Source organism: Eurosta solidaginis, chromosome 4 (assembly GCF_040869045.1).
Source record: "Eurosta solidaginis isolate ZX-2024a chromosome 4, ASM4086904v1, whole genome shotgun sequence".
Lineage (NCBI taxonomy): Eukaryota > Metazoa > Arthropoda > Insecta > Diptera > Tephritidae > Eurosta > Eurosta solidaginis.
In genome coordinates this window covers 20,314,244-20,329,011 of record NC_090322.1, presented here as the reverse complement: position 1 = coordinate 20,329,011, position 14,768 = coordinate 20,314,244, and the positions used below count along the sequence as shown (strand labels likewise).

General features: G+C 38.5%; 2 protein-coding genes across 2 annotated transcripts in view; one reads left to right on the top strand and one right to left on the bottom strand.

Annotated features, from left to right (window-relative positions):
• Positions 1-14,768, bottom strand: part of LOC137248422 (zinc finger protein 91-like) — a 194,699-nt gene that overhangs the window by 60,156 nt on the left and 119,775 nt on the right. Inside the window, exon 10 of the mRNA XM_067779360.1 lies at positions 12,373-13,228. Within this exon, the coding sequence (XP_067635461.1) occupies positions 12,373-13,228 (856 nt within the window). The remainder of the gene's footprint in view (positions 1-12,372; positions 13,229-14,768) is intronic.
• Positions 6,158-8,387, top strand: LOC137249233 (uncharacterized). Its single transcript, XM_067780545.1, has 2 exons — positions 6,158-8,291; positions 8,363-8,387. The coding sequence occupies exon 1, from the start codon at positions 6,425-6,427 to the stop codon at positions 8,075-8,077; it is 1,653 nt and encodes a 550-aa protein (XP_067636646.1). The 5' UTR covers positions 6,158-6,424; the 3' UTR covers positions 8,078-8,291; positions 8,363-8,387.

The following is a 14,768-nucleotide window of genomic DNA, read 5'->3' as shown; positions in this document are numbered from 1 at the left end:
CTGGTCTGAAGTTAAGTCCCAAAAAGTGTACGCTGTTTAAAAAGGAAGTAAATTATTTGGGCCACAAAGTAACTACAGAAGGTGTCTGTACAGCGAATGAAAAGATAGAGGCAGTAAAGGATTGGCCAAGACCACAGAACCTACATGAATTGAGAAGTTTTCTTGGGCTATGCACATATAACCGCCGATTTGTACCAAATTTTTCCAGCGTAGCCCATAGCCTCCATGAGCTTCCAAGAAAAAACAAAGCTTTTGAATGGAAGAAGGAGCAAGAAGTGGCTTTCCGAACATTGAAGGAGCGTTTGTGCACTGCCCCAATGTTAGCATATCCGATTCCAGGAGCCACATTTATTCTAGATACAGATGCGAGTGGATATGCTATAGGAGGCGTTTTATCACAACTGGTCGATGGACAGGAGAAGGTAGTTGCATATTACAGCCGTTCGATTGGAAAACCAGAGAGGAACTACTGTGTTACGCGGAGAGAGCTGTTGGCATTGGTAGAGTGCATTAAACATTTTCACAAATACCTCTACGGCCAGCGATTCCGTGTCAGGACAGATCACGCAGCGTTGAAATGGCTTCTGCAGTTCCGTAATCCGGAAGGACAATTGGCACGGTGGATCGAGCGACTACAAAGCTACGACTTTTCCATTGAGCATCGAAAAGGTAGTACCCATGGAAATGCTGATGCAATGTCACGAAGACCATGTAGTTTGGAATGCAAGCACTGTTCAAAAGCCGAGGCTAAAGAAGACATTATAGATGTCCGGCTAATGAATATAACATGTACAGATGAATGGGACAAGGAACAGCTAAGAAAGTGCCAGCTAGAAGATGCAGATCTGTCACGTGTTATGCAAGGGCTCGAACGAAATGAAAGGCCAAACAGAGAAGAGATGTCAGCAGAGAGTCCCATTGCGAAGTCATATTGGGCACAGTGGAACAGTTTAGAATTGATATCCGGTTGCCTTCATCGAGTATGGGAGAGTGAGGATGGTAAATACAAGAATAAACTGATAGTTGTTCCCAGAAAGAGGATTCCTGACGTGCTCAGCGAGCTGCATAATGGTCCAAGCGGAGGTCATCTTGGAATCACGAAGACGCTCGAGAAGATTAAACAGAGATTCTATTGGGTTGGTTGCCGTCAGTCGGTCACTGAGTGGATTGCGAACTGCGAGGTTTGCAGCAGAGCGAAAGGGCCCAGAACACGAAGTCATGGCCAGATGAAGCAATATAACTCAGGTGCGCCAATTGAAAGGATCGCCATGGATGTCGCAGGTCCATTTCCTACTAGCAACCGCGGAAACAAATACGTACTGGTGGTTATGGATTATTTCAGTAAATGGCCAGAGGTATACCCAATCCCAAACCAAGAAGCAGAAACAGTAGCAGAAGTGGTTAAAAACGAATGGGTTGCAAGGTATGGTGTACCAATGGAGTTACATTCTGACCAAGGCAGGAATTTCGAATCAGCTGTGTTCCAGGAAATGTGTAAGTTATTGGGCATTCGGAAAACACGGACAACTGCATTGCATCCTCAATCCGATGGTATGGTAGAACGATTCAATAGAACATTGGAGGAGCACTTAAGGAAAGTAGTAGACAAGTACCATAAAGAATGGGATACCCGCATACCATTATTCTTGATGGCTTACCGATCAGCAGTGCATGAGACAACGGGCCAAACCCCTGCAAAAGTAATTTTTGGCAATGACCTTAGACTGCCAGCTGATTTGAAGTTTGGGATAGATGCCAATGCGGAGAGAAATGTCAGGAAATCCACTAGTGATTTGGAAGAAGAGCTAAGAGAAATACATGATCTGATAAGGCAACGAACAAAGATTATGAGTGACAAGATGAAAGCCAGATATGATAAAGCAATTAATTCAGAAGGTTTCAGGAAGGAGATTTGGTGCTGTTATACAACCCACAACGTAAAAAAGGTTTGTCCCCGAAATTGCAGTGTAATTGGGAAGGCCCATACAAAATTGTAAAACGGATCAACGATGTAGTGTACCGCATACAAACCATCGATAAACCACGAACCAAAATGAAAGTGGTCCATTTGGAAAGGCTGGCAACGTTTAGATCGAGAGATTTGTCTGACCGGGACGATCAGACTTAGGTGGAGGCCAGTGTCACGGATATTACCATCACTAAGTTATCCCATCACTAAGGCGATGCTAAGGCCACGATAAGCAATATTTACGTCAATAATCAAATCATGTATACACATATATAAGGCAGCCGAAATAAGTCACACACAGATGCATTTACTTATACGCCTATGTATGCGCGAGAGACTGTAAACTACAAACATTCACATCAATAATTCAATCATTATGTATCTACATAAACGAATAAATAATTGCGTCTACATATATGTACCATGTACGTATACGAGCAGCGGAGCGGCAATGAACAAACACATGCATATATCTTATCTGAGTTGTCACAAGAGAGAGCAATAATTTGTGCACGTAGTTGTGGCTGGCGATTTTGTAGCCGAAAGTAACTAGTAAGTTCTGGAAATCGAAGAGCCTAGAAGTATGCAGCGTAAACTATAAAAGCGGGGCAGGCGAGTAAGAAGTAATTCAGTTTCATTTGAGCTATCAATCAGTTTGGTTATTAAGCCAGCTAGTTGCAAAGTATAAGTGTTATTGTGAAGTACTTTAATAAAGGCCATTTTTCCATTATTCAATATTGGAGTTATTTATTCAACAGTTTAGTGATTCGAACTTGGCAGAAGGGCAAATAAAAGGATTTGCAGTAAAATCGTTACAATATGTAATTAAAAGAAGGAGTTTTTGTGTTGGTTTGCTAGATTGTTGCTTTAATAGCTCTGATGAAATTGTATATTGCGTTTAGGTTGTCGTTTGTGGGATTTTTTAGAATGGTTATCCAATTTTTCTTTAGATAGATGTTTCTTGTTGCTTGTAGTATGGTACAGTCGGAGAAAATATGTTTCAAGGTTAATGTATTTTGGCAGAGTGCGCATGTTGGTGCAGGCTCCCCTGAGAGCAGATACTCATGCGTACATCTTGTATGCCCAAGGCGAATGCGGGAATAGATTTCAATTTGTTTTTTCCAGATGTTTGGTGGATAGGTTGGAGATACCACCTCTTGGTTAATTGATTTATAGTGTTGGTGGTTGTAGCTATTCCATTTTTCTTTGTCTTCTTGTCGTAGACGGTGTAGAATATACCGGCGCATATAATTTTTTTCAATGGTGCTATCTGCCGTTACAGGCAAGTTGCTAGCTGATTTAACTGCGGTGTCTGCTGCTTCATTGCCTGAAATATGTACATGCCCTTGTATCCAGAGAAGTATAAGTGTTTCGCTGTTATCAATAAGATTATCTCTGATCATCTGAATTGTTTTTGACGAGATTTTTGGGTTAAGGACTGCTTTCAAAACCGACAGGCTATCGGTGCATATGATAGTTTTGGTGTTTTCTTCTATTGCTATAAGTATAGCATGCTGTATGGCTACGGCTTCAGCGGTGAAAGTTGAAGCAATATCTGTTAGGTTTTGTACCCTCAGTACGTAACTGTTAGTGTCTACGACAGAGTAGCTGGCGGGTTTGTCTACGGTTTTTGACCCATCTGTATATAAGAATTTCCATTTATTTTCGTCGTAGTAAGCTTTCCGTTCCGTTTCCGTAGAGTTGTAAATATATGATAGGTGGTGTGTTATGTTTTTTGTATCTGGACAGGCTGAGGTCGCATGATGTTTTTCGGATCGCCCACGGAGGGTTATTGGTTTGAGCCTCTTCTTCAACGTATAGTACTCCCAAGTTTGTTGCGGTATCGAATATTCTATGCAGAGCAGATCGCAGTCTTGGACTGCTACCAGGCGCACTTTGCATTATCATTTTTACGTCTTTATATATAACGGAATCGCATTCAATCATTATTTTGGGAGTTAATCGTGTCTCTATATGGTGGATTCTTTCTTCCAGTGTGGGTAGATTCGTTTCTGCCAAGATGTTTCTTACTGGTGTTGTTCGGAATGCATAGGTGCACAATCTTGCTGTTTGATGGTAACTCGGACTTAGTATTTTAAGAGTGGATTTCGGAGAGTTTCCGTAAAGGAATAGCCCATAGTCGATCTTACTTAAAACTAGTGCCTTACTGAGATAAATTAATGTATTTATGTGAATGTGACATTTTTTGCTTGAAAGATATGATATAAAATTTACTCTGGCAGCTAATGACTTCTTTAATTCTAGACAATGGTTATTCCATCTGTAATTATTGGAAAATACAATACCTAATATTTTAAGATGCTTCACATTCTCTACTTCGACATTGTCAATTGATATTTTTAAATTGTTAAAATCGCATTTGCTTGCGTTTTCTACATACGTGAAAGTTTTTTGTTTTGCGCAATGATATTTTGGCTCCAGAATATTTAGACCAATTCACAATGTCGTTCGATATATTTTCAAGTATGTTTTTTGTTTCTTTAGCATCTCTCTTGCAGAGAATGTACAAGTCATCTGCATAGAGACAGTGCTCTATGGAGTTGTTTGTTTTGATAATTTTACTAATTTCATTAAATGCGATAGAAAAAAGGACAACAGATAGGGAAGATCCTTGAGGGATTCCGTTATTAAGTGGGTAGACGTTGGAGAAAGTATAACCAATTCTTACCCTGAGTTGTCTATTTGATAAAAAGGATTTGACAAACTGAAATATTTTTGGGCCAATGCCCCAGTTATGCAGGCAATTGAGAATTACATGTGAACCAATTCGATCAAACGCTTTTTCGAAGTCAACCGAAAAAATAGTTGCGTGATGACGGGCAGATAGTGCTTTGCAAACGTAGTGGTCTATATGAAGTAGAGCGTCTGTACATCCTCTATTTGGCTTGAATGCTACTTGGGAAGAACCAACGAGATGTTGGGTTTCCCTAAACCAAGATATACGATTAGCTACTATTCGTTCCAGAGTCTTTGAAAGGCAGGACAATAGTGAGATCGGTCGATATCCGCTAGTTGAGAGTTGGTTTTTATTCGATTTAGGGATGGGAATTATTGTGGCTGTTTTCCAGCTTTGTGGAATTACACCGCAGTCAAAAATTTGATTGTAAAGTAATAATAGACGGGACTTGGCAAAAGGAGATGTTGACTTCATCATGGCATACGAGCCACGGTCGAAACCTGGCGTTTTCCCATTAGCTTTTCCGAGACACATTGTTAACTCTGTGGTTGTTATTTGGGTTTCGATGGCCCTAGCTTTTGTGTGAATGTTGGTTATTGAGGAAAGATCGATTACTTGGCTTTTAGCTAACTGAAATTCGTTTGCGAAGTTGGAGTCAGACGAGTAGTCGGACCATTCGGAGACAAATATATTTGCAATGGTATTTGGATCAGTTGTGGTTATATTGTTGGTTTTCAACGCTATTGGGGGTTTCGCTGTTTTTTTGTTGTCGAGTATATTAATTTTGTTCCATATTGACGAGATGGAAGAGTTAGGGTTAATAGATTCGGTGAACTGCCTAAAGTTATTTTTCTTTTGAATTTTCATTTCTTTGCGGAATTTTGCATTGTTTTTTTTTAAAAGAACTAGATTTTGAGTAGTGGGATTATTTTTGAAATCGTACCAAGCTTTTTAAATATAAACGAGCTCTAGGCCAAATATTTGTATATTCTTAATAAAACACAATACGTGAATTTTTGATATACAATTATATTATTTAATTTGTCGATATTTCGACTTCAGTCTGAAGTCATCATCAGGACTAGGTACGAAAAGAACAAACATACATATTAAAATCATAAAAATACACATTTGCACAAGTACAGAACTTACATTTTTGAATGCAATATGTCGACTAGTGTAACAAAAATATAAGTTTACGAACAGTGCAAAGCAAATAACAATAAAATGTAAATAACACACAGCCGTTATCATAAACAAAAAATGAACATAAGCAGAAAGTTATCTAAATGAGTAGTGAGCGCCGCTCAAGTGATATCAGCTGCAGCCTGCAGGTGAACTCTTTGGTAAACAGTGGGATATGCTCTTATCTATTATTGTTGTTGTTGTTGATCAGCTGCCTAAAGGCAGAGGCAATACCAATTGTATCAGATTTGAAGTTCATCCGTTTGTCGCTGGGTGTATTTATTATGTGCAGCATCTCTAATATGTAGCGTTTGCCAACAACAAATAGTGGGTTCCCTTTATTCAAGGTGATAGCAGACGGAGAAGACTGCATTCAAACTATCAAAGATAATGAGCAGCAAGAGATTGAGAGGAATAATTTAACAACACTAATACGGGATCATCTTAAGAAACCCAAAAATAGCGCGCGCGACAAATTTGTTTTAGATACCCTACACTCGGCCAAAACTTTTCTAAAAAACAACAAAGACTTATTGGTTCTGAATGCAGATAAGGGTAATGTTACCGTGTTAATGGATAAGTCGGACTATGAAAAGAAGTTACAACTTTTGGTAAATGACATTTCGGCATACCGGGTATTGAAACGAGATCCCACTAACAAATTACAAGAAAAAAATAACGAAATTGTAGAAAAATTGTTTAAAAACAAAGTTATAGATTTAAAAGAGAAATACAAACTAATAAGCAAAACGTCCAATGCACCTAGATTATATGGCCTGCCCAAAATTCATAAAGCAGATATCCCATTGAGACCTATTTGTTCGTCTGTCAACTCCCCTTCGTACAATTTATGCAAGTATGTGGTTAATATTCTCACGAACATAACCAAATCGTCCAAATATAACGTAAAAGACTCAATTGAATTTAAAAACAAAATAAAAGATACATACATATATGATGATGAGAGTCTCGTGTCATTTGATGTCATCTCACTTTTTCCCAGCATTCCCGTAGATCATGCCTTAGAAATTATAGCATCTAAGTGGAACCAGATAAAGAGCCACACCACACTCACAAAAGAACTTTTTCTAGAAGTTGTTCGTTTCTGCATTAGAGATAATAGATATTTTAAATTAAACAATAAAATTTATGAGCAACGCTGCGGTATGCCCATGGGTTCCCCAGCATCCCCCGTCATAGCAGACATTGTAATGGAAGAATTACTGGAGAAATTTGAAGATGACTCCCCTTATAAGCCACGTTTGCTTACCAAATACGTCGATGACCTTTTCGCAATTGTGAAAACTGATACGGTGGAAGAATTGCTAAATATTCTAAATGAATACAACAGGAGTATTAAATTTACAATTGAGGTGGAGAAGGACGGAAAACTACCGTTTCTCGATACTCTTATTATAAAAAAGAATAACCAATTATGTTTTGATTGGTATAAAAAACCTACCGCGTCAGGTAGATTAATTAACTTTAATTCTAAACATGACAAATCTACAATAGTCAATACGGCCAGAAATTTTATCAACAGAGTTCTCTCGATCAGCGATGAAGTTTATCATAAAGAAAACATTAAAATAATAATAAATGTTCTAGAAAATAATGAATTTCCTACACGCATAATAAAAAACTTTATAAGAGATTATTATAAGAAACCCACTGCGAGGAAAAATGCCGAAAATGATAAAATATATAAATCGACTACATATGTGTCAGGCCTGTCTAACAGAATAAAATATTCAAATATTTATGACAAAGAGAAATATAATTTAGCCTTTACCTACAATAATACGTTGCGACAAATTTTCAGTAATACCAAGAGTAGAATAGATAAATATGAGAAATCGGACTTGATATATAAAATTCTATGTAATGGTGACGGGTCCCACGTATGCGACAAAGTATATGTGGGGACTACTAAATCGAAATTAAAAACGAGGATTTCCGGGCATAAAACGAATATTAAAAATCGCAACAACCCTAATGATGGCAAAACGGCGCTAACACAGCATTGCAGAGAAACTGGACACTCTCCCAATTTAGAAAATGTAGAAATTCTACAGCAAGAGAGGAATTACAACAAACGCTACATATTAGAGATGCTGCACATAATAAATACACCCAGCGACAAACGGATGAACTTCAAATCTGATACAATTGGTATTGCCTCTGCCTTTAGGCAGCTGATCAACAACAACAACAATAATAGATAAGAGCATATCCCACTGTTTACCAAAGAGTTCACCTGCAGGCTGCAGCTGATATCACTTGAGCGGCGCTCACTACTCATTTAGATAACTTTCTGCTTATGTTCATTTTTTGTTTATGATAACGGCTGTGTGTTATTTACATTTTATTGTTATTTGCTTTGCACTGTTCGTAAACTTATATTTTTGTTACACTAGTCGACATATTGCATTCAAAAATGTAAGTTCTGTACTTGTGCAAATGTGTATTTTTATGATTTTAATATGTATGTTTGTTCTTTTCGTACCTAGTCCTGATGATGACTTCAGACTGAAGTCGAAATATCGACAAATTAAATAATATAATTGTATATCAAAAATTCACGTATTGTGTTTTATTAAGAATATACAAATATTTGGCCTCGAGCTCGTTTATATTTAAAAAGTTATAATTCAAAGGCCGTAAACAACAAAAATAATCGTACCAAGCTTTCATTTTTTCTGATCTTAGTTCTGCTAGGTCCCTGCTCCACCAGGCCACATTATGTCTTTTAGTATTTCGAGCTTGTGGGATAGATTGGTTTGCGGCTACTCGAATGGCTTTAGCGAAGTTTGCTGCATCGTGATTAGTCGCGGCTGTAGGAGTTCTAATTTCTAGCTCTAGGTCTACCAATCTTGCAAAGGTGTCCCAGTCGGCGAGGTTTAGTAAGAATTTCGGAAGATATTTAGTTCTGCTTGCTTTTCAAGACAATTGGGAAGTGGTCGCTATTATACAGATCGTCGATCGTTTGCCAGGAGATTATTGGAAGAAGGGAGGGTGAACAGAGTGAAATGTCTATATGTGTAAAAGTGGCGTGGGTGGAAAAGTGAGTTGCGCTACCATCATTCAAAACGCATAGGTTGCATTTTGTAATTGAATTTTCAACAAGTCTTCCTCGATGATTGATCACACTAGATCCCCATAAGTTACTCCAACTGTTGAAGTCTCCTAAAACAATGATAGGAGTATTAATAGCCGAAAAACTGTTTGTTAGGTCTCTGCTATTGAAGGTTTCATTTGGTGGTATGTAAATGGACAAAATAGTAAACTTAATATTCATTTCAACCTCGACGGCAACCACCTGAAGTTGGGTGTTAATATTTATTCGTTTGTGAGGTATAAAGTCTTTGATTAGAATGCTACTACCTTGTTTTGGCTGGGTGTTTGAGGCGGCGTTAGTAAAGTAGCCTTGGTATCCTTTAGGAAGTATTGGAGTGAAATTATTGTTACAGTGGGTTTCTTGGATTGCTATGATGTAAGGGTTGTAGTGCTTGAGAAGTATTTGAAGTTCTGAGTAGTTATTTATGAAACCTTTCATATTCCATTGAAGAATATTGAAGTCCATAAGTGCAGAAAAAAAATTTAACTATACAATTTTTGTAAACAAGGGTTTACAAAAACGATAGAATATATAGCAATGTAGGCGGTGTGTTTGCTGTTTAGAATAAAGCTTTTTCTATGGATCTTCCTAGGAAGAGTCCATAGAGTCGTCTATGTGTTTAGAAATATTGACAAAATCGTCATTGGTTTTTAGTAATTTTTGGGTAAATTGGGAAAATGGGGATATATTTGGAGATTGTTGGGATAAGGAATCTGGGGTTGTTAAATTGACAGAGCTGTGGGGCTCTGGGTGGTGGAAATTGGGGTAGGGAATGAGGTAGATTTATTTGATTCTGTGGTGGTTATGTTGTTGTTTTTGGTTGTTGTGTTGGATGGAGGTTTTTCTACTTGAGTTGATATTGGTTTAGTAGTGTATATACATATTTTGTGAAGGTGGTGGGTTAGTATTTGTTTCTGAAATGGATGAGGAGTTGGTTTTTTTGATAGGATTGGATGTTGTGTTGGTTTTTTGAGGAGGATGAGTTGTTTTGTTGGATTTTTTAGGATTGGTTTTGCTCATGTTAGCGTATGAGGCTGCTTGTTGTTGGAAAGGGAGTCTTTCCTTGTACATTCGGCGAGCTTCTCCGATGCTGCACTTCTCCAGCGTTAATATTTTGAGAATCTCTTTGGTTTTGATGTATTCGGGACACTTCCTATCTGATGATTGGTGCTCACTAGAGCAATTGGCGCAAAGGGTTCTTGTACATTTTTCCGGCGAATGGGGTGGGAGGTTGCATCCATTGCACATTGGGTCTTTTATGCACCGTTTTTGGGTATGTCCAAGTACTTGGCATTTTTTGCAACGCATGGGATTAGGTATATAAGGTTGTACTTTTACTTTATACCATGCGATATCAACGGATTCTGGAAGACGGAAAAGATCAAATGTGAGGACCATTAGTCCGGTGATGGTGGGTTTGCCTTCCATTAGACGCGAAAATTTATATACACCGGTGACATTTTGGCTTTTCATCTCGTTTACGATTTCATCTTCTGGGACGTGTTTCAAGCAAGGAGCGTATATTACACCCTTGACAGAGTTTAAACTGTCGTGAAGTTTTACGTTGATTGGGCATATATTTAGGAAGGTTTTAGCTTTTAAGAACTTTTAAGCGACTTTAGTATTGCGTGCTAGAATTAGGAGGTTGCCGTCCCTAATCTGCGAGATCGATTCTACTTCCGTGGAAATAGATTCAACCCACTTTTTGATAGCGAATGGGCTTAATTGTGAAAGACTGGTGTTATTATCATCAGATGATATTAGGATAAACTTGGGGTTATTGGTTGGGGTAGCTTTGTGGGGTAGTAGTGGAAAATCAAGTTGTGTACTGTTTATTTTTTTTCTTTTTTACCGGATTATCATCGAGATCCGCCAAAGCGGAAAATCGATTTGGTGGCCTATCCGTAGGCCACGGCATGTTGGCAAAATAGCTATATAATTTTAATTTTGTTATATTTGGTTGCTTGAAATTATACACGAGCAAATCATGTAAGAATGTCAGTAAAAGAATTGAAAAGTAAATAGAATAGCGGTACTTAGCACAGTAGTCAACACTAATACACGTCTGATCGCTTTGAATGATAGTCGGCGACTGACAAAAGTAACATTTATTGGCAAGAGTTATTCGCAATAACACTTTCCTTTTTTGGTTTTTCATGAAGATCTTTTAACACAGAGGTCAAAATATGTTTTTTTGTCAACTTATCCGCTGCACTATTTGTAAGACATAGCGAATCTCCCTTATATTTTAAAATATTACAAATCTTTCAAACAAAATGGTAAAAAGATTTGCCACAAATAACAAATTTTCCTTTGAATAAGGCTTAACGGACAAATTGCAATCACCAAAAAAGAAACATATAGCCTTGTTGTTCACTTAACTCAAACTTGTTATATATATGTAACCTTCTTCCAATATGTCGCCCATTTTATTGTAAACAGATATTTTCTATGTATTTCAAAACTTTATTTTGTTGGGAAAACGCAAACAAAGTTTTATTTTACATAAAGTTGCATTATAGAGATCCATATAGGATTCCAAGGCATATATGTCCCCTATTATGGCCTTTCTGAGTATTCTATAAATGTCAGCATAATCTTCTTAGTTGGTAGTAGTTGTTTAAAGATCTAAAAAAGTCAAATTTTTGCGATGTAATAGGATTTTGATATTTGGACTGTCGGTTTCTATCACAAACAGAAACTCCAGCGGCTTAGGGGATCAGAATATACCCGCGGTAGGTATGCCTGTCGTAAGAGGCGACTAAAATACCAGATTCAAGGGGTTGTGTAGCGCAACCCTTCAGGTTGCCAGCGCAACCCTTCAGGTTGCCAGCGCAATATACAGCTCCTACAAACCCTCAACCTCACCTATAAGCGGCGAATCCTGTTTCTTTAACAGACGAGGCTCTGGCGACCCCAAGCTCCTCCTGGAACTTGTGATGGAAAGGGAGGGTTGGCCTGAAGGTTTAATGTGGCCATATAAATCGTTCCCGATATGGTCGGGCTAGCACCTTAATGGTGCTGTTACCGGAGCGTACCGGATCTGTATCCGGCAAATGCCCATCACATCGATAACACTCCCCAAAGCCTTCGGGGAGCAAACTCATCGGTACAACAACAACATGCAGGTTTGTAGTCCACTCAATTTTATTCTAGTAAAGTAGAAGTAATGAGTCTCTCCAAAAAAGGGTAACTTTTTTCTTACATTTTCAAAGACAATTTTCTACGTCGAATACTCTCCAATTCGAGTACTTTCCGAGCCACCTTAACATGATGCGGGCATCGCGCTAGGTATCCTAACGCAACTCCTTATGGTATCCTATCTTGGCTAGGAGCGAGTTAATAGGCGCGATATACATAAATAAAACAAAAATTTGGCATTATAATCCTTATCATACTTACGGTACAGTTAATTCTTGCTCTTCCGTTGTAAGTTGTTCATTGCTCACAAAGGTTGTTGAATTGCTGTATTCAGTATTTTCTTCATCATCTTCAATGGGCTCGGTTTTGATATATTCGCTTAACTCGCCTTGCGCTTGGATTGTGTCGCTATATTCAGTATTTTCTTCATCATCTTCAATGCGCTCGTTTTTGATAAATTCGCCCAACCCACCTTGCGAATTTTCACAACAATCCAGTAATTGTTCGTTTTTTAGTAAATGCTCAGCAGTACTCCATTGTGCTGATTCCGACTCAATTGCTTGCTGTCTGCCTTCAAGAGCCGTTTCGGTTTCTGGAAGAAGTGAGTTTTGAGAAATGCATTTGGGCTGGCACCTGCTCAACGGGTATGAATCGGTATCGTTCGGTAAAACTTTATGGTCAAATTCTGCCTCCATCATCGACTTGTTTAAATCATCCCATTTTTTAGAAAACATTTCTCGCATCTTATGGTCGGATTGCACGCACAATTTTTGGAACCGATACACACTTATCAATTGGTGCAAACATTTACAACAAATTTTTTTTGGTAGCTCGTCACTTAGCTGCACTTCGACTATTTGGGGTATTGTGCGGGATAACAAATCAGCTATTCGTAATTTGTCGCATTCCTCAATAGTTTCAAAGATGGACTGATGTTGTGGTTCAGTGCTGCTTTCAGACGCGAAGGCTTCCAGTTTAATCATACATGTCCGACAGAGGTAATCGATATATAGATCACTTGTATCCATTTGAGCGAGCGTATTTGCTTCAGTAAAAATTATAAAAACACTACAGTAAAACACTATAAGGCATACTTGGGGATGAAACGATATTAGAAAATACAATTAGGTAGTGACACTTTTGGCCCGATACCAAGAAAATTTGTAGTCGATACTTTTGCATCGACAACTCAGGTATCGTAGAAAAGCACAAATCAAATGGAGATAACGCATTCACGAGTTCAAAATTGCTTCGTTCTGCTCAAATACGTCACACTTGAGCGCTTGACCGAAAGAAAAAAAAAGAGAGACAGGAAAATGACGTAAAAATGCCATTAAAAAACAGCTGATCTTTTGTTTACATGCGCAATGCATAATCTTGTGTGTGTGACTTGTGGGAGAGAAGTAATTGTATCGACAAGCACTCAATACCATTGTGCCCGATACGCTGTTGTTGTTGTTGTTGTAGCGATAAGGTTGCTCCCCGAAGGCTTTGGGGAGTGTTATCGATGTGATAGTCCTTTGCCGGATACAGATCCGGTACGCTCCGGTACCACAGCACCATTAAGATGCTGGCCCGACCATCTCGGGAACGATTTATGTGGCCACATTAAACCTTCAGGCCATCCCCTCCCTCCCCAACCCCAAGTTCCATAAGGAGCCTAGGGTCGCCAGAGCCTCGTCTGTTAGTGAAACAGGATTCGCCGCGGATAGGTGAGGTTGACAATTGGGTTTGGATAAGCTATATGTTGCGCTGGCAACCTGCAGGGTTGCGCTACACAGCCCCTTGAATCTGGTATTTTAGTGGCCTCTACGACAGGCATACCTACCGCGGGTATATTCTGACCCCCTGACCCGCTGGGGGACGCTCGTATCAATCAATTTGATTATTACATATAAGTACCTATATGACATTATTTTATTTTGTCTCAAAATCCAAGCTAGAAAAACTGACGAAACTTTATCGGAACTTCAAAATACAAAAACAATTTCTACCCTGATAAAGCGAGCCCACTATTCCCCAAAAAGTAGTATGTTTAAGATGTTTTTTTACATTAACATTTTTATCAACAAAAACAATGTAAATAACACGGGAAAATTATTCCGGTCCTTGATGGTTCCCTTTTTTCACAAGAAAGTTGATTTTAGTTATGCTTCTATGCACAAAATTTTGAAATTAAAAGCAAAATTTTCATTTGTCAGAAAAAAATAAAGAAAAATGCCCGAATGTCAAAAAACCTATCGAAATACAAACCGGTTCATTTGTTTTTAATGATGTAGGCTGTATTTTTCTGGTATTTCGTTAGCTTTTTTAAATACAGTTTACACACTTACACCAGTGTTGAAACCGTGTTAGGAGGAAAGGCGTCAGACAATCTCTGTTTTTATTGCACTTGTCGCGCGAAACAAAATAATAGACACTCACACTTACGTAAGAGAAAAGGTACCGCTCCCGGCCTGACTGACGACATGCGCGCGCAGCCATACACACGCGCTTGATGATACATAAGCTGCAGCGCGACGTCGGACGGTTGGCCGCCTTAAAAATAGTTAATTTCCCAATTGGATTCCTATAACTGGCAGTGATGCGCATACGTTGATACCCTTTCAACCATATCAGATAAATTTTTGAAATGAACAATAGCCGTGCTTTTTTTT

What these genes read in the sequence shown, in the direction of transcription:
- LOC137249233 (XM_067780545.1), top strand. Translation starts at nt 6,425, where the DNA reads ATGGATAAGTCGGACTATGAAAAGAAGTTACAACTTTTGGTAAATGAC.